We start from the raw sequence: 23589 nt of genomic DNA, 5'->3' as shown, positions 1-23589 counted from the left end.
GGAAGGAGGCATTGGCTGTTCTGAATGAGTGGCCAAGGGCCGTCCTGTCCAGCGCTGTGAAGACCTCTCAGGAACAGCAGTGAGGACTGGGCACATGGAGGGGAGACAGACACTTGTTCCACAAATACCAACTCGCCACTGATGGCTGCCAGGCAGTGGGATGTTCCAGCCGTGGGCTTCCTGCCTGAGACTGGACCCTCCACCATCCCAGCCCTTGCTTCAGAAGACTCGCAGCCAACACCACCAAGTCCCCTGAGGCACCAGCAGCACCCTAAGCCATGTCCCACCTTGCCTTTAGCCCTCACAGCAGGTCTGTGAAGTGGGTGTGTTACCCACGCTTTACAAGTTGGGAAACAGGGCTCAGATGCTTGCCTGGCTGACCAGTAAATGACAGAGGGAGGTCAGACTCAGCTCTGTCTGCCTGCAAACCAGTATCCTTTCTAGATTGTGCTTCTGGGGGTGTGCTCTGGGCACTTTCTCTAGGAAAATCCCAAGGAAAAGGGTTGTGGTTGTGAAGGTCCAGAGCTCTGCCTTGAAACCACAGGGGCAGGTACTCGGTGGAAAACTCCAGCTCGTGATTCACCTCCTCCCCTGCCCTCGTCAGCGAGGCCAGCTCCCCTCCCCAGATCTCAGTTTCAAGCTTGGGAGCTGGGGGCGCCTGTCCTGCTGCCCTGGTGAGAGAGAGAGACCTTGCCCTGCCCATCGTCTCCTCCCTGGAAGGATAAGGAGCCGAGGTGAGAGGGGGAAGGGAACAGGGTTGAAGGAGGAGAAGGGAGGGGAGGCGGGTGCGAGGCTGAGCCCAGCTGGAGGGGTCGACCTGGGGCAGCATCCACAGGGGGTGGGGGGTGGGGTGCTGCCGGAGGGAGGCGTGGGAGGGGGCCTGGGACAGAGGACTTCCTGGGGTTGGATGTTGTAATCCTGGCTCACAAAATTTTGACCTCAGTCCCTTCTGTTGCTTGTGGTATTTCTCTGCCCCTTCACTTCCCAACACACCGGCTGGCACGCGCGCCGCACCGCCGCACACACACACCACACACACACACACACACACACACACACACGCTGCTGTCGGTCTGAGGGTCCCAGGATCACGACTGGATTCTGAGCTGGGAGCAACAGGAGGGTGCAGTCTCCCCCGGGGGGCCCTGGGACGAGGTTCAAGGCTGAGCAGAGCCCAGGAGTCCAGGACGAGGTGAGCGGGAAGGGCGGGAAGAGCGGGCCAGATCCCGCCCCAGAAACCTGGGGGAGGGCTGGGTGGAACCATGTGTTTGAGCTGCGAAAAGTCTGGTGTTTTGGGAATCTTAGGACAAGGGTGTCACCCCAGCTCCCCCTCACCATCTCCAGCATCTGATTTGCTCAGGGACAAGCCTGGGTGGCAGGAAAGTTGGTAGATGGGGGGCTGGCCACGGAGCGTGGGTGAGAGAGGGGTGATCACCTGATGGCAGGGGGCCAGGGTGGTGGTGGGAGACGGTCCAGCAGGTGGGAAGGAAGCGGCAACTGATCAGAGGGAGGGACTCTTGCCTCCAGCCAAGCAGGCTCCCAGGAGGAGGAAGCTGCTGGGAACTCTGGGGTCCAGTGGGCGACAGGGGCGGGCTTGTGTCCCAGGAGGGCAACCAGCAGCCGATCCAGGTGGCCTACGGGGTGTGAAGGACTGAACGGGGGTCAGGTCTTGGTGCCATACACACAGGTATGTGTGTGCAAGGAGACGTGACGGGAACGGCACCAGCGTGTGTACAGAAGTGGGAGCTGGTATGTGGGTGTGGGCTGATCAGGGGGCTGGGGTGGCTGCTCCCCCAGGTCAGAGGCTGGGCCAACCCTGGTGGGGGTGGGGATATGATGGAATGTCGCTGGCACCCCAGCCACACTTGGGGGGCTGCACTTCCACCTGTGTCTCCTCCTCTGCTGGACACTGGCCAGGCCTCTATGTCCCCAGCTCCTGAACATGGTTAATTTTGGACTTGGCAGCCTCTTGAAGATTTTCTTCACAGGCAGCACTGGGCCCAGCATGGCTGTAGGTGTCTTCTGGAGGGCACGGTGGTGAGGCCTCACCCATGCCCCCGACCCTGCCCTAGCTTAGAGAGCAGGTGGCAGCTTTGGCAGGTGATGCCAGGGGCTGGAGAGGCGACAGAGCTGGGGTTGACCCTTGGGAAGCAGGAGATTTCCAGAAGTCATCTTGATTGTGGATGATGCTTTTGTTTAAGTGTTCCCAGCGAACAGGCCAGGGACAGACGGGGACCTCAGGGTGGCAGGACTGTAGGATGCTGTCCTTTTGGCTTTTGAAAATAACCCCCCAAAAGGAGATATGGCTTGTTTTTATGTCTAACATCCTCCTGGAAATTTCTTCCTTGGGTCTAACTTGAATCCTGCTTGCTGCAGTTTAAGCCTTTTTCCCTTTGACTTGCCATGGCTCTGGGCCAGCTTTCCTTCTCACATGCTCTTGCTTTCATTCTGCCATTCCGGTTTTTCGTTCTTACTCATAAATCATGCTCCTCTCAATAATCTTTAAAAAACAAAAAGCCAACAGTAAACAAAACTTGTCCCATCAGGGTCAATTCATCTGTGTTTTCTTCTCCCAAATCCTGAGCCCACCCTGGGCTCTGGGATTTGCCTGCCATCTTGTGCTCCGCTCTGGTTTTCCCTTCATTTACTCCTTCCCTAGACAGGGCTCCCAACCTCCAGCTGCTGGGGACAACTTGGCCCTGAAATAACTGCCTCTGGTCTGGGGACTGTGACATTTGTCTCCTGGCTGCCCGATTGGCCAAATGTTTGGGGCCTCAAGCTGAGCTACCCTACGGCTTGGCGAGGTCTTTTATGGGTCTCATTTGCATCCCCTGCCCTCCCAACACCCCAGTTGAGCGGGAGCCACTCTCTCTTTCAGGGAGATGTAAAGCCCAGAGAGGTGGTGTGATTTGTCTAAAGCCACACAGCAACGTCGAGGCTCAGCTCCTCACTCTCTGTCCGGGTAAGTTTATTCCAGCCATTCAAAAATAGTTTACTGAGCACTGGGGGTGTCTGGTCCTGTTCCTTTATCTCTCTGAGTTCATTTCCTCTTTTATAAAATGGAGTTGATAGCAACTTCTACTTCAAAGATTTTTTATGAAGATGAAACTTAATGCAGGTAAAGATGTCTATGTTTTGAGCACAGTGCTGACTCAAATGTCAACTTCTATGATTATTGGCTTTGTCTCAATCAGACCTGGGGTCTGTCTGATGCTTCTTCGTCCATGTTTTTGAGTCCATTCATCTGTTCATTCATTCAGTAATAATTCGGGGGCCATTCCTCAGGGTGCCCCAGCCTCAATTCTGCAGCAACTTGGTCTGCAGTTGGTTCAGGTGTCACCAGCTCTTCCCCTGGGGCCAGACTGCCCTGTTCTTTGCACCTGAGGCTTGGTTGTCAATCACAGTGGCCCATGGGGTTTGGCCACTCCCTGTGGACCTGGAGCTCTCTTCCTTTCCCTTCTTCTTCTCTCTTCCCTTGTCTTGGAGCCTTCGGCCTTTGCTTCCACTGGCTGCCTCTCTCCTCATCTTCCCTCCTGGGCTGAGCCGGGGTCATGGAAGCCTCCGAGTAGGTCCCAGGACCAGAATTTCACCCCCACATGCTGTCCCATTCCTGGGATAATCTGCACCCTCCAAGTCACCTTCAAAAATTTCCATAACCTCGGATGGCCCTGCCACACCTTTCTAACTGACTTGGGCTTGGGCTGTTGCCTGGGTTAAAAGGACCAACAAGTAAACACAGACTCTTCTTCTAATAAAAAGAATCCCTTGTGTTTCTCTAGTGCCTTGGAGGAGCAGAACCCTCGGTAGCTTCTGGTCACTCTGATTCCCCAGTGTCCCTGGGAGGTGGAGGCACAGGCGAGGGGCGTGGGTGGGCGCCTCCCTCTGCCGCCTGGGCACCTCCTCTTGGCAGCTCCTGAAACAAAGGCGGAGGTGGCCTCAGGCAGAGGGTGGGGAGGGGAGCCAAACTAGGCTTCCAGGTAAAGCACTGCAGGCATGCGTGTGTTTCCGGGCAGCTGATAAGTGGCCCACGAGAGGGACAGGGCAAAGCTGAGTGGCCACTCTTCAGGAAGGCAGTGAGTCAGGAAGGACAGTGACCTGCTGTGATGGGCAGTCACTTCTGGGTCTCCTTCGAGGGCACCACTCGGATCTGGTGGGATCCCCAAGAGAGGATCCCTCTGTGACCACTTCTGCCACCCAGACCCCCTCCTGCTCTCAGGACAGAAGTTAAGGGAAAGAATTGGGGTTCCCTTGAAGGCCTGCACTGGGCCTGGGGCTGGCCCCTGTCCCCATCTGGCCTTTGCAGAGGCCCCACCCTCCCCAGCGTCCCAATCAGATGCCCGGAGCTAGCGGGCTCCCATGTTTACCCTGCGGCGGTCGATCGCCCTGGCACAGGAATGAGCACGCAGCTGGTCCAGGGAAGAATGTGCAGTCACCTGGCCACACCTGCCCTTTGACCTCCTGACACCCCTGGCAGGCTTTGATCCCTTCCCGCCCGGGGAAGGCTGGACAGGTGCCATTCACTGGATGCTGAGGAGCTGGGATAGACGGGCTGGTGGGGATGGCAGCTGGCAGTAAAGGTCAAAAGAGACTAGGACTAAAAGTCCCCAAGTCTGAGCTGTAATCCCATCTACTTGGAATGGTCTCAGGCAAGTCACTTCATCTGTCAAGACCTGGATTTTCCCATCCACAAAAGAGCCAAATGAAGATTTGCTCCCTGTTTGTTCTCAGAGTCAAAATGAGAGCAAAGTGTAACTTGAGGTCGAAAAAGTCATTGAGGATTTGGGAAGAAAATCAGTAGTCCAATGCTATTAAACAATATTCCAGCAATATTAAATAATAAAACAACATTCTGGCAATAATGAAAGATTAGGACGAAGAGACCAGAGACAGCAGGACATCGTTGGCATAGCCCAGCTCATTCCCTCTTGTTCCCACAGGTTGTGCCTCTCTTGCCGTCCTGCCCCTCCCATCTGTGGCCTCCCAGTCCTTCCACAGCTATGGAGAGCAGAGTGGCGGTCCCCGAGGAGGGAGAGAAGTTGGACCAGGAAGTCAAGGACCAGGTGAAGGAGCGGGGCCAGTGGACCAACAAGATGGAGTTCGTGCTGTCTGTGGCCGGGGAGATCATTGGGCTGGGCAACGTCTGGAGGTTCCCCTACCTCTGCTACAAAAACGGAGGAGGTGAGTTCACTTTGAGGTGGATGCTGTGGGGGGAGCTGAGCCCTCACTGTGGGCAGCGCCCACCTGGGCACCTCCTGCCTGGGTGATATGGGAGCAGAAGGAGGCTGGCATGGAGGGTGAATTCGGCCCCATTACTGCCTTGGCATCCCCTCTGGGCTATGGCAGAGACCAGGTGAGGCAGTGGGGCAGGATGGAGGAAGCCGAGGGCTCAAGAAGCTTCTCCCAGAACTCTGTGCAGGTGTCAGTCCTTGAAAGATTCACTCCCTCTTTCAGCCCCTGCTGTGGTTCTCCCATGGGCCAGGCACTGTTCTAGACACAGAACAGTATCCTCTGTGCTACATTCCAGCCAAGGGCAGCGTGGGAAGCAAAGCAGGGAGGAGGGACCCAGGGATGCTGGGTCAGGGTGGGGGAGGGGTGTGAGATGGGAAGGCAGGGGATCAGGAAAGGTTCTATCCAGGAGGTGGCGTTTGAGCCAGGCCTGGAAGTAGCAAGTCTCTCTCTCTTTTTTTTTTTTTTTTTTTGTCTTTTTGTCTTTTTGCCATTTCTTGGGCCGCTCCTGCGGCATATGGAGGTTCCCAGGCTAGGGGTCGAATCGGAGCTGTAGCCACCGGCCTACGCCAGAGCCACAGCAACGCGGGATCCGAGCCGCGTCTGCAACCTACACCACAGCTCACGGCAACGCCGGATCGTTAACCCACTGAGCAAGGGCAGGGACCGAACCCGCAACCTCATGGTTCCTAGTCGGATTCGTTAACCATTGCGCCACGACGGGAACTCCGCTATGATTTTTTTAAACTAAACAATTTTGTGTTTTCCAGCACAGGTAGTAAAAATGCTCAGGGGCTTGGTGGGGAGGGACCAGAAGCACCTTTTTAAGTGTTACTTAAGAGGTTTTAGTACATTTGCAGAACTGTGCAACCGTCACCACTATTGATTTGAGAACATTTCCATCAACCCCCAAAAGAAGTCCTGTGCCCATGAGAGGTCACTCCCCATCCCTCCCCCCACCGGCCCTGGGCAACCACTGATCTGCTTTCTGTGGCTGTGGATTCACCTACTTGGAATATTTCACATGAATGGGATAATTCATTTATATGAGTTTATTTGTGACTGCCAGGTTCATTTTCGCCTTTGGAAAATACCTTTATTCTTCTTGTGGAAATGACATATGTGAATATCAGAAACATTCCAGAAAGGCAAAAAGAAGGACCATTCCTATTTTAAAATAACCGTTGTTTAGGAAATCCTTCTAAACACAATTCATAATATTTAATTTGGCAAATACTTACTGAGCCTGTACCATGTACCTTGCTCTGTGTTTTAAAACCTTAGTTATTACTGAAAACTGCCCACACTAATGACTCCAAAGAAATAGGAGTGGACAGTCCTGGGCAGGCCCAGGCCATGCAGCCCAGCCTGGGGTGAGGACCAACTCAGGGCAGAGATGAGGGGATGAGGAAGGACGTGGGGCTGCAGTTTCACAGACTTAGCGGAGCCACAGCCAAAGGTGATCTGGTCCGAGGACGACATGGGCCAGAGCCCTCGGCCCCTTGTGCCCAGACATAGAGCTGGGCAGCGTCAGCAGCCCCGGAAGACTCCCTAAGTCTTCTTTCCTCTCCTGAGTTGCCATTGGAGGGCAGATGGTCCAAGGCTTTGGGAGGCGATTTGCAAATGCCTGTCAAAGACCTTAAAAATCTCATCCCTGAAAGATAGAAACAACCCACATGTACCCCAGGGGTGAATGGATAAACAGAACATGACGTGTACTTACAGCAGATCCGTATTCAGTCCCTGAAAAGGAAGGAAGTTCCGACACAGGCTACTACATCGATGACACTTGAAGACATTATGCTAATAAGGCAGCCACAAAAGGATACACATCGTATGATTCCACTTATGTGAGGTGCCTAGAATGATCAAATTCCTAGACACACAGAGTTCCTGCTGTGGCTCAGTGGTAATGAACCCAGCTATAATCCATGAGGATGTGCATTTGATCCCTGGCCTTGCTCAGGCGTTGCCGTGACCTGTGGTGTAGGTTGCAGATGTGGCTCCGATCTGGCTTTGCTGCAGCTGTGGTGGAGGCCAGCAGCTGTAGCTCTGATTTGACTCCTAAACTGGGAACTTCTAAATGCTGTGGGGGCAGCCCTAAAAAGACCAAAAAAAAAAAAAAAAAAAAAGAAATCATAGAGACAGAAATAGATGGTGGGGCCAGGGGCTGAAGGAGGGGCATGGGGTGTTAGTGTGTTTCATGGTGACAGAGTTTCAGTTTGGAAGGATGAGAAAATTCTGGAAAGGGATGGTGGAGATGATTGTATGATAAGGTGAATGTATTTAAGTCTGCTGGGCCATATGCTTAAAAATGGTTAGAGTAGGGAAATTTACCACAAAAAAAGCAGGGGAAAAAAAAAGGTCCATATCCTCGGATCCAGCAATTCCTCTGTCAGAAGTTTATACTAAGGAGCAACCTAGACAAGGGCACAGGGGTGCGGGCCACACTCTTCATCACAGCCGGAGAGCGAGCAGAAAGGCCAGTGGGGTTCTGAGCAAATACTCTCCAGCAGCTGCGTGAGGGGGACCCCACAGCCATTAAAGTGGTGAGGCAGGTATCAATTTATTGATAAGAAGCAAGGTCCCTGATACACATTTTTATTTATTTATTTATTTTTTATTTTTTTTGTCTTTTTGTTGTTGTTGTTGTTGTTGCTATTTCTTGGGCCGCTCCTGCAGCATATGGAGGTTCCCAGGCTAGGGGTCGAATCGGAGCTGTAGCCACCGGCCTACGCCAGAGCCACAGCAACTCGGGATCCGAGCCGCGTCTGCAACCTACACCACAGCTCATGGCAACGCCGGATCGTTAACCCACTGAGCAAGGGCAGGGACCGAACCCGCAACCTCATGGTTCCTAGTCGGATTCGTTAACCACTGCGCCACGACGGAACTCCCCTGATACACATTTTTAAGTGGTTATTGAGTAATGCCTGGTAGGTTCTCATTTTTGCAAAGAAGGAAATATAGATGTGCGTGTTTATAACAAAATGGAAAGGCCCTATAATGTCGTCCCACAGCGGGAACTCCTGTACTTTCTATTTTTTCTACAGAGTAGCACAGGTTGCTTGAGAGGCATAAATCGTCGTGACTAAGGGCCCAGACTCAGGTGGAACCCCCTGGGGTGGTGGCTCAGTTTCCTCACCTGTGACGCAGTTTTCGAAACTTCAAACTGGCCTCAGTTTTCTCATCTGTAAATAGGGATAACAACAGTCTCTCCTGCCTGGAAGGAAGGCTGTTTCGTGAGGGAGGGTTTTGAGGCTGGTGAAGCATGTAGAAAAGGGCCTTTACGCACAGAAAGACCAACTAAGTGCCAAATGTTATTACTGTGTGATGAACACATTTCTGAGGTGACCAAGGTGGGCGCCCCGGGCTGTAATTTGCTGGGTGTCTTTAGCCCGCCTCCCACTGGGGCCTGGGGGTCAGCACCCATCACGTGGCTGCTGAAACCATGTCCCCCAGAATCTCCCCCAGCAGAGGAGTAGCTTTGTCAACTGGGAGCCCAGTTCTGACCAGATCCCGAGAGGGGGGCAAGGAAACCCTCTGAAACAAGGTGTTTTGTTTTTCTCTGAAACATAACAAACTTGATAATTTAATAAGCATATCAAATTATACAGAACACATGTTTTTTTCCCCAAAATAATAAATTGACTAGATTTGTGAATCACACTGAGAAAATAAATAGCGCCTATATTAGGATTTCCACCTACATTTTCATTCATTTCTCTTCGAAGGCCTTTCCTATCCTGAGTCGGGTGCGGGCTGGAAAATTTCCTCCATCGTCCCTGCTCATGGAAGGGAGGAAGCGGCCTCGGGGGCCTGGGGGTCACGGGGGGAGAGGGGGAGGCGGTACTGGAGCACAGCTTTGGGAGGGGCCCAGGGCTGGAGTCTCCGTCCCACCCCCCTTCTCTGCAGGAGCCTTCTTCATCCCCTACTTCATCTTCTTCTTCACCTGCGGCATCCCGGTGTTCTTCCTGGAGGTGGCGCTGGGCCAGTACACCAGCCAGGGCAGCGTCACTGCCTGGCAGAAGATTTGCCCCCTCCTCCAGGGTGAGTGTCCTGCCTGGCCCCCGTTCCCCATGCCCCTGCCCTCTCCCTCTTCTTGCCCTCCCCTCCTGTGCTAAGGGCGCTGGGGGCTGCGGGAAGTGTGGCCAGGCCTGTGGGCAGCACCCTCAGGCAGGACAGCACAAACTCGTAAACACCAGCTTGGGTGCGGGGTGTTGGGAGGGGTCCTTGCCGGCGAGGAGCCCTGAAGCTGAGCCTCCATCAGCTTTGTGGAAACTGGGTTGCCGAGGACGTGGTGTGGTCCCAGATGCGCCTCCAAGGGGTAATAACGGTGATGATCATGGTGATAAGGAACCTACTGTGCGCGAGGCTCCCATAAGCACTTTGCATGCATTTCTGCCTCTGATCCTCCAATAACAATGCTTTACCCTCCTTCTGGAGAAGCGACCATGAGGCCATTCGCTACGGATCTGAACCCAGGTCTCCTTGGGTTCGGGCTCTTTCCTGAGTTGGTGGCTGAGCAGGTCACCGCCCCTGTCCTCCCTAGGGGTCCTTTCCCGCCCCCTCGTTAGTTGATTGGGCCAGTCCCCAGGCGGCCAGTCCCGTCCTTGGCCCTGAGAGGTTCCCTACGTGAGTGGAGTGGCGGGAGGACCCTTCTTCTCGCGTCTGTCCCTAAGTGGCCAGACCCAGGACAGGCCTATCTGGGGGCTGCCCAAGCTTGGCTGGTCAGGGGTGGGCCTGGGGCTGTCCCTGGCTCCTGGGTGGCTAGGATCCTGACCTCTGGTTGGATGGTCATGGCTACTGTGCTGCCGATTCCTCTTGGGGTGACCACACCAGGGTTCCTCTGGTTTCGCTCCTCTCAGGCCTCCCCACTTGCCCCTGTTCTTCCGACCCCTTGTGACTTTCCAAGGAACATGTGATTGTCATAGAAAAACTAGAAAAACAGGCCGCAAGACAAGAACTTTAAACATCGAACTGAAAGGCTATTACCTAGAGAACCCCTTGTCAGGTTTTGAATGATGCTCCTTCTCATGAAAAAACATACATATATTCAAATTTATATCCTAAAAACGGGAGAATGCATAGCATGGTGTTCTGTCACCTGCTCTCCTTGGAAAACTAAGGTGGCTTCTTGTGCCCGAAACTAAGCCCGGCGGTTCCGTCCGTGTGGCCCCTGGAGTCCGTCCAGCACAGCTGGCAGCTCCCAAGACTTTGCAGCTGACGTTGTTCCCTTGGATTCTCTTGGTGTCCCCCACCCCCGCCAAGGCATCGGTGTGGCGTCTGTGGTCATTGAGGCCTATTTGAATGTCTACTACATCGTCATCCTCGCCTGGGCCCTCTTCTACCTGTTCAGCTCCTTTACCTCAGAGCTGCCCTGGATGAGCTGTGCCCATTCCTGGAACACAGGTAGGGGTCGCGTCAGCCCCTGGGATGGGGTCTCTCCCCTGGCATTGTGCCCTTGGTGTCTGATGACAGGCAGACAGTGACAGAGCATGGCAGAACTGGCCTGGAAGTCACCCGGTGTGGGTGCTGGGCCTGTCCTGCTGTCTGACCCTGTGTGGGACCTTCCACCAGCCACCAGGACACCCCAAAACTCAATGGGCCTGTGGGTGTGATGGCGGCTGCCAGGCACTTACACTCCTCACCTGCCCACTTGCGGAGCTGGTGTGGCCTGTGGGCCTGCTAAGCGCCAAGCCCTTGAGATCTGCAGGTAGGCCCAGGCTACATGGCCCCAGCCCTGGAGAGTGGGCAGCCCAGAGTTGTGAATAGACAACTCCCAGATCAGGTTTCCAGGGTGAAAGGATCAGGGCAGAAACCACGACCATGGGAAGGGAGGTGCCCACTGGGGGCTGAGGGTGGGAACGCCTGCATGTGGACCTCTCTGCGGCAGGCGGAGCAGGCGCAAGGACTCCTTGGTCCCTCCATCACCTGAGAGCGCTGTCCACACTGGCTCTGAAGTTGGGATTGGGCTGGGGTGGTTGGCGGGGTGGCCAGAGGAGCTGCCAGATTCACCGGAACAAGAGCCTAGTGAGGCACATGGTGTGTGTGTGGCGGGGGTTGGTCCTTTGAGTCCCTGGAGCCACCAACTTCCAATATGCTGGCAGGTGGGGGCTCTCAGGAAGCTCCTGGGGCTGGAATGATGGGCCCAGAGGGACGGGCACAGGGTGTGGGGCACCCCCCCCAACCTGGTCCGCAGCTGATGCTCCCGCCTTGCTCCCCACAGAGCGCTGCGTGGACTTCCTGAACCGCTCGGCAGCCAACACGGCGACCTCTCCCGGGAATGTCACCTCCCCTGTCATGGAATTCTGGGAGTAGGTGCTGGGCCTGGAGACTGCATCCTGGGGGCCCCAAGCAGAGGGAACTTGGAAGTCTGGGGCCTGGGATTTGGGGTGCAAGTGCCTCTCTGTGCATACCTTCCGGCTCTCACCCCCGCCCCATGTCACTAACAGATGAGGGACCCTCCCTCCTCCACTGTCTACACCCTCATGCTTACCCTGCACCCACCCTGGGGGTGCACCGAGGCTCACACATGCGTCCACATCACCCACACCTCACACAGGCCCTCTTACCCTCGTCCCCGCCCCCCACAGCCACCTGCACTGACATATCCACCCGCTGTGGCTGACGGTGACCTGGGACCTGTCTCTTGCCAGCTCCATGTTCCGTGAAGTCCTGTTGGTGGCTTGAATCTGGCCAAAGTGGGAGTATTTACACCACAGAAAACTGGCACATTTCTACACTCACCTATGCTCACACCTCCACTGCTCACGTGGCCCCTGACACCCCCGTCCACATGTGTCCACCTCCACTCTTGCACAAGCCTACCTGCCCTCGTGCTTACCCGAGCCCTCGTGTTGGGCAACTTGCCCACAAGGGTGCCCTCCTGCCATCGCGAGCTCACAGTCCCGTCCCCCCAGATGCCAACACACATCTGGCCCCTTGTCAACCCGCACACACAATGACCCACTGTCCACGTGCTTGCAGACACTTAGCAGCCTCCCTCTCTCTCTGAACAATAGAGAGAGCTGAGTGAGTGAGACAGAGGTACCTATGGCTTGCGTGACTTGGTCAGCTAATGGCCTGGGCACGCAGAGCACATGGGGGAGGGTGATGGCTGCAGGGCGGGGTTTGGGGGGGCTGGATTCTAAGAATCAGGACCCCCAGCCCTGGAGGCCGCCGCCCCCTCAGCCCTCACCTGGTGTTCCTTCCCCGTCTATTCCTCAGGAGGCGTGTTCTGGGCATCACCGCGGGCATCCATGAGCTGGGGGCCCTGCGCTGGGAGCTGGCCCTGTGCCTCCTGCTCGCCTGGGTCATCTGCTACTTCTGCATCTGGAAGGGGGTCAAGTCCACGGGCAAGGTGAGCTGTTCTGGCTCCAGGGATGCTCTCTGTGGCCCCCAGAGTCCACAGGACCTTCCACCATATCCCCCCGGAGAACAGAGAGAGAAAGCAGGGAAGGGAGAGGCCTGGTGAGAACGGCAAGTCCTAGATGGGCTCAGTCTAGTTCATCCCAGGGAGAGGCTTTCGTTTTCAGAATGACTTTCAAAGGCCGTTTATGTAGGTAACGCGCAGAGCAAAAGAAGAAACGAAAGCCCCAGGGTTGAGGCTGAGCCACCAGCGTACTGGGGGCGTGGTTTCTGCTTATCCCTTCTGCTGCATCGCCTTCCAGCTTCCTTTATACGTGTGTGTGTGTGTGTGTGTGTGTGTGTGTGTGTGTGTGTGTGTGTACCTGTGTCTGCTGTGTGTGAATATCACATACTCGTACGACAGGCTTGTCTTATTTAACAGCACACCAGGACAATGTCTAGGATGAACTGGCAAACAGAACCGTCCTCGAGGTGGACTTCCAGCCGAGGATGGACCAAGCAGCCTTTTGTGTGTACAGAGTTCACCTCTGAGCATTATTTCCAGCCCAGAGAGTCTGACACTGATGCTTCATGCTTTTTAAGGCCAGGAATAGACAGGGCACCCACTTCTCTGGTTAGCCTGCTCCTGCGGCAGCCTCCCTCTTCCATGGCTTGTCGTAATAATAACATTAAAGATAGTAATAGCAATAATAAGATCACAGACAGGGCTGCCACCTCGGGGAAGGGGCTGCTCTTGGCCTGGGGTGGAGCAGGGCCCCTCTGCGTCCTGAGTTCCCCAGGGCTCAGACCACTGCTGCTCACCGAACATAAGCCTGGAAAAGTCCAGTCTAAATTTCCCCGCCAATCATTGCACAAACCTGCTCCCCTTCCCCTGGTCGGGAGTCCTCCCCTCCCTGGGGGCTTGGGGAGAACAGCCAGGGTGAGGGATTAAGAGAGACCAGATCCTGGATTCGAAATCATTTTTGAGATGTTTTGGCTGGAAACGGTGTCCCTCCCCACCCTTCCTCCTCCCCGTCGGCCCCCCTTGATGTGTGTCACCCTCCACCGGGGGCCCCGGACCCCCGATGTGTAAAGGAAGGGTGGGAAATGCCTGGGCTCCCTCTCCAATGTCTCTGAGAGGCTGCGTGTGGCTTGTGCTGTCCGGGGAGCGGGGACCGGAGGCCCGATGCATCCCCACCAGGAGTGACCTTGACCTGCTCCCTCCAGGTGGTCTACTTCACGGCCACGTTTCCCTACCTGATGCTGTTGGTCCTGTTGATCCGAGGGGTCATGCTGCCTGGCGCCTATGAGGGCATCATCTACTATGTGAAGCCAGACTTGCTGCGCCTCAAGGACCCCCAGGTAGGAACTGTGCTGGGGGCCGTTTCCTCAGACGTCGCCCACCCAGACCAGAGCTGGACTTTTGAAAACCTTCCATTGCTTTTCTTTCGTTTTAAAGGCAGTATATGCCCGCTGGAGAAAAATTAGATAATATAGAGGAAAATTACGACAAGGGGACTAAAAATCCCTTGTAATTCCACCCCTCAGCTATAACCTCTGTTCCCATTTCAGTATATTTCCTTCCAATTTTTTTTCTAGCTGATGTTATTGTATTAACATTATTGAGATAATTATAGGTAGAGATAAATATTTTCACTTATATTATAAGCATTTTCCATGTTATGAATTCATCTGCAAGTATCATTTTAACACTTGCATAATATTTCCACCATCCACCATCCATTCACTCGCCCATTCAGCTGGGATATACTGAGGTCCCTGAGTCCAGGCACCGCTCTCGAGCCACTGGGGGCAGCGGGCAGACAGGACACGTGCCTGCTGGGCACCCACACCTGGGGCAGGTGTCACGTTTACCCAACTCTTCCCAGTTCTTGCACATTCGGTCATGTATTCGTTTTTTTAAGGGCCACACCCATGGCATATGGAGATTCCCAGGTTGGGGGGTCTAATCAGAGCTACAGCTGCTGGCCTACAGCACAGCCACAGCCACTCCAGATCTGAGCCTCATCTGCAACCTACACCACAGCTCACGGCAATGCCAGATCCATAACCCACTGAGCGAGGCCAGGGATCAAAACAGCATCCTCATGGTTACTAGTCAGGTTCATTTCCACTGAGCCACGAAGGGGACTCTTTTTTTTTTTTTTTTTTTTTTTTTTTTTAATGCTCGTACAGACACCTGCAATGAACACTTTGTGTTTAAATCTTTGACCACATCTCTGGTTAGACGTGGGATCACTAAGTCAAGGAATACACACCTTTCAAGGTTCTTGACATCTGCTGTGGATTTTGACCCCTCCTTTTGGGGGGAACCTCCCTTCTGCAGGCCCATGAGAGATTTGAGCATAATTTATTTTAATCTCTGATAATTTGATAGGTCAAAGTAGTATCATGCTGCAATTTAAAATTTTTTTTGCCACACCTGTGGCATACAGAAATTCCCAGACCAGGGATCACACCTGTGCCACAACTGTGACAATGCTGGATCCTTAACCTGCTGCACCACCAGGGAACTCCCTTTAATTTTACTTTTTTACTTTGAGGTTAGACATTTCCCTGCAGGTTTATTGGCTGTCATGTTTCCTCCTCTGGACAAGTTGGAGTGCATTCTTTGCCCCTCCCACTCCTCCCCCTGCTCCCCCTCCCAGTGAAGTCTTGGGGAAGGGAGTGGCCTCTGACCACTGTGGCTGCCCAGGGCTGCCAGTGCCCTGCAGACAGGCCTCCCCTTCTCTGAGTACATGGTCCGTGGTGACTCCAACTACAGGTTCAAGTCATGCGCACATACTTGGCACCTACTGAGTACTTGGGAGAAGAGGAGAACCTGTTAGTGGGAGTGGGATGTACTGGGGGGGTGCCACTGGTTGTGGGATGCAGGCTGGGCCTCTGGTCACTGGCTCCAGGCCCTGGTGGGCTCATCCGTCTTCCTACCGCATCCTGGGGTCTCCCGTAGGTGTGGATGGATGCGGGCACCCAGATCTTCTTCTCCTTTGCCATCTGCCAGGGGTGCCTGACAGCCCTGGGCAGCTACAACAAGTACCACAACAACTGCTACAGGTGGGCTGGCGGGGGGGTGGGGTGGCTGGGAGGAGCACCTCCCCAGGGGGTAGTGGGGGGCTTCCTCCTTTACCATCAGGGTCCCCAAGCAGGGTCAGTCCGACATTGTGGGTCCACCTCCTGAACTGGGTTTTTCTCTCTCCCTCTCCTCCCCCCACCTGGCTCCTGGTCTTGGTCTCCCTCCCCCACAGTGGCTGATGAGTTTCTTTCTCCCTTTTCCTTCCCATTTTCTCTGCCGCCCACAGGGACTGCATCGCCCTCTGCTTCTTGAACAGCGCCACCAGCTTCGTGGCCGGGTTTGTGGTCTTCTCCATCCTGGGCTTCATGTCCCAAGAGCAGGGGGTGCCCATCTCTGAGGTGGCCGAGTCAGGTAGGTGCCGCTTTGCTGCCTGGGACCTGGGGGAGGAGGGTCAGGGGGCAGAAGGGCAGGGGTCCCAGAAGCTGGCTCATAGGAATCTTTCAGCTTTGGGGAGTGATGCTTGGCATAGAGCAGGGCCCTGGTGGTTGAGGGAATGGATGGATGGATGGACGCAGGGTTGCACAGATGGACGGCCGAGTGGACGGGATCGGCCTGCCTTCTGGAACCAGCACACACTCACAGCACACGCATGCACACGCACACATGGGTTAGGGGCTTGCCCGGGGCAGCAGAGCCCCAGCTCCCCTGACGGTGTGTGTGCCCTGCAGGCCCCGGGCTGGCCTTTATCGCCTTTCCCAAGGCTGTGACCATGATGCCCCTGTCCCAGCTGTGGTCCTGCCTCTTCTTCATCATGCTCATCTTCCTCGGGCTGGACAGCCAGGTTTGCATCCACGCTCTCCCCACCTTGCCACCCCCTTTCTGGGTTTCCTGCCATTACCTCCCTCAACTCCCCGTCCCCTGACCGGACGTTCCCAGGCCCCCCACCTGCTGTCCAGGGCCTGACCTTGGGGTTGATAGGGTGACCCTGAGCCTAGGGACCTTCTTCTGTGAGGAGTCCCCTGCTTTGCTCCCCCAGGCCTGACCCTTCCCCAGACGTGGCCACACACCCCCCCCAACATCCTTTAAGCTCCTTTGGGCCACCCAGCTCAAGCCGCCCAGCCCCACCCAGCACCCCCGACCCTCCCTGTGGGGCCTCTGTGGTGAATGCCTGACTGAGGCAGAGCCGGCCTCACCCCCGGTCTGCCCTCGTGCCACCTGCAGTGGGTGGTCAGCTGGGCCGGGGTAGGGGGTGCGAGGAGGCGGGCTTGGGCAGGTGGCCCCTCTCACCCAGCCCCCTCCGGCCCGCAGTTTGTCTGTATGGAGTGCCTGGTGACGGCCTCCATGGACATGTTCCCCAGGCAGCTCCGGAAGAGCGGGCGGCGGGAGCTCCTGATCCTTGCCGTCTCGGTCACCTGCTACCTGATCGGGCTTTTCCTAGTCACCGAGGTGAGCAGCGGCCCAAAGGCTGGGCCAGGGTAGGAGCGGTGGGGGAGCCTGCTGACCCTTTCAGAGCCATATTGTCCTCGACTGCCCAGCCCCTCGCTGTGAGGGTGGAGGGACCCTATGGGGGGACCTACTTGTATTGGTGACCTTTCTTTGGGTTTCAGGTGAAAGAAACCAAATGCAAGCTGGCTTAAGCAGGAAGGTGAATTTTCGGGGTCAGGAAACTGAAAAGTCTAGAGATGTTTGGTTTCAGGGATGGTTAGATCCAGCAGCTTTAATGACCTCATCAGGGATGCTCCCCTCTATCTCCTGGCTCCTCTTTCCTCTAGTACCATCATTCCTGGCCAGTTTCCCTCCTGGGAAGTTACAGATGGCTGTGCATCTTCAGGCTTCCCTTGTGCCACCAATCAACCCCAGGGGAGGGAGTGTGGCAGGCGTGGGTTCTAGAGCAGGGAGGGGAGCCTCCTTAGAGTGAGGTGGCTTCAACTTGGCAACTTTCAGGAGGTGGGATGCTGGGCAGACCGCACAGCATGTGTGCGCCACAGTCCCCAGAGTCCTTGCAGATGTCCTGAGGCGCAGAAGTCAGGGACAGGTGGGGAAAATCCTTTTTCTCTGATTGAAATATAGTTCACTTACAATGCTGTGTTCCTACCAGATGTACAGCAAAGTGATTCAGTTAATACATATCCATATCCATCTATTTTTTTCAGGTTCCTTTCCCATCTAGGTTATTACAGAATATCGAGTAGAGTTCCCTGTGCTCTACAGCAGGTCCCTGCTGGTTGTCTATTTTATGTAACAGAGTGTCTGTGTTAAGGGCAAACTCTTTTTAGCGGCAGGGGATGGCTCTCCCAGTGCTGGGCAGGGTGGCACCCCAGTTGGGGGTCTGTCCTCTTGTGTGGGGCAGAGCGTGTCCCCCGCCCCCTCGAGCCTAGCCTCAGCTCCACCCCCTGCCTGCAGGGAGGGATGTATATCTTCCAGCTGTTTGATTATTACGCTTCCAGTGGCATCTGCCTGCTCTTCCTCTCCGTGTTTGAAGTGATCTGCATTGGCTGGGTGTATGGTAAGTGTGGGTGGGGTGGGGTCTCTGGGGCCCCGTGAAGGGCAGGACCTGTCCCAGGTGAGGACAGGTGTGCTGGTGCTCTGGCCTCTGTAGGCCTTCGTGCTGCTGTCCTGGTTCTTTTTACCTGAGTTTATCCATTGCTGGGAACCCGGCACCTCTGCTCAGGGCAGGTGGAACTGGGGTAATGACACACTGGGTTCCTTGAAGAGTGAGAATAATTATAAATAACAGCATGGCTTTCTTGATCCAGAGGCTGTTGGAGGCCCTTCAGCAGTGGGAATCCTAGGCAGAGGAGACCTTCAAGTCCCCTTAGCCTGATCCTTCACAGAGTCCCACATTCCTTTTCAAAGTTATCACCCAGACTTTGCTTGAATACTTCCATGGACAGGAAGCTCATCCCTGAATTTTTTAGGTAGCTTTTCCCCTTGTGGCTGTTACGCATTTTTTTCTTATTCTTTGGTGGATTCCGGCTTCCACTGACTCCCACCAATGTTGCTGAAACTCAGCCTCTGTCCACCGGTGCGGAATAGAAACATGGAGACAGAGTTTTGGGTGAAGGAGAAAAAAATAGCTTTTATTGCTTTGCCAGGCAAAGGAGGCCACAGCAGGCTTATGCCTTAAGGACTGTGCCCTCCTTGGGGAAGAACTGCAGGGAGTTTTATAGTCTCAAAGGAGAAAAGCAGGGTTTCAGATAAGAATCAGGATTGGGACAAACATGCATTCTTTTTTCTTTGGGGGAGTCTTAGTCTTTGAGGCTGGCGTCAGGAGACCTCCGCGTGATCCTGGTGCTGGTCCTCTGGGTTATGGCCTAGAATAACAGTCCTTGTGAAAAGGCCATATTGATCAGAGATTAGAACAAACTGGGGAAGTTCCTGGAAAACATCATGTGCTAATAATCTCTAGCCCACAGGCAGTGGTGCTCAGGGTGCTGATCTTTAGCTCACAGGTGATTGTGTTTAGGGAGGAGCACAAGGAAGGCTCCAAGCTGTTCTGTTTCAAAGTATCCATTTCTAAAAGAAGCATGAGGAATAAAGCTTTTCTCTTAGGTGTGTAAGCTGCCTACACCATTATGCGTATCCCTTGAGAGGGACCCAGGATCCTGCCCCAGAGCTGGGCTATTGTTTCTTGGCTGTTCCTCCCTGGTCTCGGCATCCCCTTCCTTCCCTGATCAGCAACTGTCTGAACCTGTCCCTAGGAACCCAGGGAAGGCTATGGAGGCTGAATGAGGCCCATTTCCTATAAACAAGAAAAGGGGGACACAGAAAGGCTTTTGTGCCCACGAGCCCACAGGGCCTTGCTCAGTTTCACCAACAGCCCTGGCCACCTCAGCACTGAGAAAGCTAACCAGTGGGGCCGTAATCTCCAGGCCTGATGGTCACTGATGACACTGGGGGAGAAACCTTCATACAGAGTCGCTACCCTGCAGAATCTCATAATCCACACCACAGCCCTTTAGAAGGGAGACTGAGGCTCAGAGAGGTTAGGCCCTTTGCCTAAGCTCACATAGTCCGTGGAGGGGTTGTCGTCATGTCCCAGGTCTGTCTGGCCCCGCTGCACCAGCTAGGGTCACAAGGCTCAGAGCAGAGAGGGTACGTGGGTGCCAGGGAGCGGGGCCTCAGGACAAATCATGAGCGGGAAGGTTTTTGTTCAGCTCCCTAGGCCTTCCAGAGCTGGCGTCCTCCCGTCCCCGCCACGTGTCTCCTACCTTCTTACCCTGCTGCTTTCCAAAACTTGTTCTGACAATCACAGCTGATGATAGGTCACACCTCCAGCAGTATCTGGTTTTCACCTGGCAGGGAATCTAGCCTCCAAAGGAACAGCTCTCTAGGGTGTTTTTTTTTGGTGGGGGTTGGGGGGGCTGGGCTAGAGGGCCTCCCGTGTCTTTCTCAGTTGATGGCTCTTTGCTTCTTAGAAGACGCAACAAACGCAGAAACCTGAGAACATTAAGCAAACACGAGACAGTGTTTCCACGGCCACGAGCCAGCGCCCTTCCGTGCTTCCCGGGGATGCAGCGAGCTCCCTGGAGTCTGGGTGTGGTTGCAGCATGGTGCTAGGCTCGAGCAATGGCTCTCTGGCTGTTTTCACTTGAAACTGGGTTCATGTCTGCGACACAAGAAGCGCTTGTGTCGCCCTCAGGCCCGTTTTGGCTCCTTTTGTTCTCTGTTAGGATGCAGGGCCCCATCCCTGAGTGGGGGGAGACCAGAGATGCACTGGGGGTTAGGGGGCTCTGGAGGGCCCTGCTTGCTGGCAGCATCACTCCCAGGCCCTGATCCAGTGGTGGCGAGGGGAAGACAGAGCAGATGAGTCCTTCCTGATACCACCCACTGTCCCCTTCCTGTCCTCACGCTCTCTCCCCACCCGCCTGGGCAGGTGCCAACCGTTTCTATGACAACATTGAGGACATGATTGGCTACCGGCCGTGGCCCCTGGTGAAGCTCTCCTGGCTCCTCCTGACCCCTGGACTCTGCCTGGTATGTGCGACCGGCCACCCTCCCCTGCTGCATCCCTGAGCTGAGGGATGGGAGCCTGCGTGCTGGGGCTCCTGCCCACCTGTCCAGTCCCTTCCTATGGGCAGGTCACGGCCCCTCTGCTTCCCCAGCACCTCTACTGGCCTAGTTCCTGTTCCGTCTCTTTCTCCCAGCATCACCTCGAGCTGCCTGATTCCCTCTGCCCATCCGCTCGGAGTTCCTCCACCTCCCTCCCTTCCTGTCCCAGCCTTGCCGTGACCATGACCAACGCCTTCCCTGCAGCCTGCACTGGCTTCTACTCTCCTACCTCTAGAAGCACTTCTGACTGTGTGATTTCGGTGTGGGTGTCGGGGGCTCCCTCCCTCATCTGCGGCTGCCCCTCCCACTCTCCCTAGGCCACCTTCTTCTTCTCGCTGAGCAAATACACGCCTCTCAAGTACAACAATGTCTATGTGTACCCGCCCTGGGGATACTCCATCGGCTGGCTCCTGGCCCTCTCCTCCATGAGCTGCGTCCCCCTCTTCATCACCATCACCCTCCTGAGGACCAGGGGCTCTTTCAAGAAGGTAGGGCCGGGGCGTTCCCGTCGTGGCTCAGTGGTTAATGAATCCGACTAGGAACCATGAGGTTGCGGGTTCGATCCCTGGCCTTGCTCAATGGGTTAAGGATCCGGCGTTGCCGTGAGCTGTGGTGTAGGTCGCAGACGTGGCTCGGATCCCGCGTTGCTGTGGCTCTGGCGTAGGCCGGAGGCTACAGCTCTGATTCGACCCCTGGCCTGGGAACCTCTATATGCTGTGGGAGCGGCCCTAGAAATGGCAAAAAAAAAAAAAAAGAAGGTAGGGCCAGGAAGTGGCATGTTAAAGGGGGCACTGAGGGGGTGGACCTCCGGGCTGGACACCACGGCTGGGGCCAGCTCTGACTGGGGCCGTCTTTGGCCTAATGGAATCTCTAAGAAGGGTCTTTAAAGACCTGAAACGTTGAAGGGCCCTAGCAACCTAGACCTTCAGAATCTGACCTCCCGCAGATCATCTGGGTGGGCTGAGCAAGGGCAGCTGCCAAAGGGGAACGGGGGAAGTCATCACAGACAGGAACACGGGGGGTCATGGAGCACAGAGTCCCACTCCTGAACCCTGGAAACCAGCAGTCAAGCTATATCCACAGTCTCCTGGCTCCTTCCCTCTTCTTAACTCTGCCCTCAACCACATGCAGGGGTTGGGACTTGCCTTCCTGGGAGGGAGAGAACCAGTGTCCCACAAAGACATCACATGGGTGGAAATCTGTCTCGCCTGCAAGTCACAGAAAACACAACCTGCTGTAAGCAAATGGGTGTAGTTTCTTTTGTGTGTCACGAAGACCAGAGATGGGGGCTGCTGGCTTTTGGTTCAACTGTTTAAAGAGGCCAGTAGGGACCAGACTCTTCCTCTGTGTCTGCGCTTCCATCCTGGTTTCATTGTCTTTTCATCATCCTGCTTATTACCTCATGGCTACAAGAAGGCTGACGTGATTCTAGTCATCACATCTGCATTCAAAGCAAGAAGGAGGTGGCACCACCACCAACAGTAATACAATAGTAGTAGCATGACTGCTGCTAAGGAGAAAAAGAATAGCACTTACTGATCATATGATGCGGGTAGCAATAAGAACAGTATTAAGAAGAGCAAATTAGATACTTATTGATCACTTTTTCTGTGTGAGGCACTGTTTTACGAGGTTTAAATGATCCTTTTACAGAAAAGGCATAGAGTGGTCAAATGGGTGACCCACGATTGCCCAGGCATCAGAACTGGGACTGGGACCAGGCAGTTCACACGCTCAGTCCTGATGTTCCTGCCTCTCCTCTCAAGATTTGCAGTCGCTCATTCACTCCCATTGTCCGAGCTGCCCCGTGTGCCAGCTCCAGCCTGGGCCCTGGGGACAGGCTTTGCCTCTCTCCCCAACAGCATCACCGACTCTCTCTTCTCCCCACAGCGCCTGCGGCAGCTCGTCACACCTGACCCCAGTCTGCCTCAGCCCAAGCCACACCTGCACCTGGAGGGCGGCCCCGGCCGGGACGGCAGGCCCTCCCCAAGGAAGGGGGGCCTCATGGTTGGGGAGAAGGAGACACACTTGTAGGGTGTGGCCCGAAGCAGGTGGCTACAGAGCCAGGGACCTGGGTCAGGCCCCCCTTCCACCCCAGTGGACAGCCTTCGCCTCCACCCCCTCTCACAGTCCTGCTGAGAAGCTCCGTGATGCCCGTGAATGGTCCCGTCTGGTGGTCTAGACACGGTCCCACTGGAGCACGCTGCGCCTGTCAGAACACACCATCTTCTCTCGGAAGGAGGTGGTCTTTCTGGAGCCTACCCTGTTGATAAGACACCACGGCGTGTCGCAGAGGGAACGGCCCCTGTAGAGAGCATCTGTGCTTTAGGAGGGTAGCACCGGCTGGGATACACACCGTGATCTGATTCAGGGAGCCTGATGGGACACGCCGTGTTGGATGTGACAACTGAACACCGCCCCCCTCCCACCCTGTCGTTCTGAGGGAGGGGTCCATCACCTGGCTTCGCATCCTGGGTCCTCAGCAAGGAGCTGAGAGAAACAGCCACTGTTGTCTTGTGCTTCTCAAGACGTCCCAGCTCCAACCAGAGTTCCACATGTGCTTTGCAGTGCTGTCCTCGACGTGGGGTGGCAGGGGCTCAGGATGGCCCCTGGACCTGGCAAATACATGGCATGCCTGCGTCCACCGGCCTGAGCCCAGGACAGACGTTGCTAGCCGGTCAGAGGTTCTTTCCCAGCTCACAATCTTCCAAAGACAGGGCTCCCGACAGCCCCATTTGTGTTCCTGCACTTGTCCCAACCCTGACTTCGTGGATAAAGAAACAGAGGATCCGAGAAACAAAATGACTTTTCAAGTTCACGCAGCTCCTCAGGGCCAGAGACACAACTGAAGCCTGTCTCCTGTCCCCAGGCCAGTGTCCCTCCCACTGCCCCCTCCTGCCTGCTTAACAAGCGTGCATGGACCGCCT

At 55.2% G+C, this 23589-nt stretch overlaps 1 protein-coding gene across 8 annotated transcripts; it reads left to right on the top strand.

Moving 5' to 3' along the window:
- On the top strand, nt 16-23589 carry SLC6A12 (solute carrier family 6 member 12). Of its 8 annotated transcripts, none has more exons than XM_021092481.1 (17): nt 16-310; nt 605-1192; nt 2879-2962; nt 4938-5178; nt 9142-9276; nt 10498-10638; nt 11456-11543; nt 12457-12589; nt 13804-13938; nt 15548-15651; nt 15897-16021; nt 16339-16451; nt 16919-17056; nt 18014-18116; nt 20487-20587; nt 20980-21150; nt 22553-23588. In XM_021092481.1, the coding sequence occupies exons 4-17, from the start codon at nt 4998-5000 to the stop codon at nt 22694-22696; spliced, it is 1812 nt and encodes a 603-aa protein (XP_020948140.1). In that variant the 5' UTR covers nt 16-310; nt 605-1192; nt 2879-2962; nt 4938-4997; the 3' UTR covers nt 22697-23588. The 8 variants fall into 8 exon arrangements, with proteins under 8 accessions (XP_020948140.1, XP_005664148.1, XP_005664149.1 ...); XM_005664091.3 differs by lacking the exon at nt 16-310 and having other exon boundaries at nt 625-734; nt 944-1192; nt 22553-23589; XM_021092483.1 differs by lacking the exon at nt 16-310 and having other exon boundaries at nt 968-1192; nt 16973-17056.

This window comes from Sus scrofa, chromosome 5 (assembly GCF_000003025.6).
Source record: "Sus scrofa isolate TJ Tabasco breed Duroc chromosome 5, Sscrofa11.1, whole genome shotgun sequence".
NCBI lineage: Eukaryota > Metazoa > Chordata > Mammalia > Artiodactyla > Suidae > Sus > Sus scrofa.
Note: the sequence above shows the minus strand (reverse complement) of the source record. Positions and strands in the feature narration are given on the sequence as shown.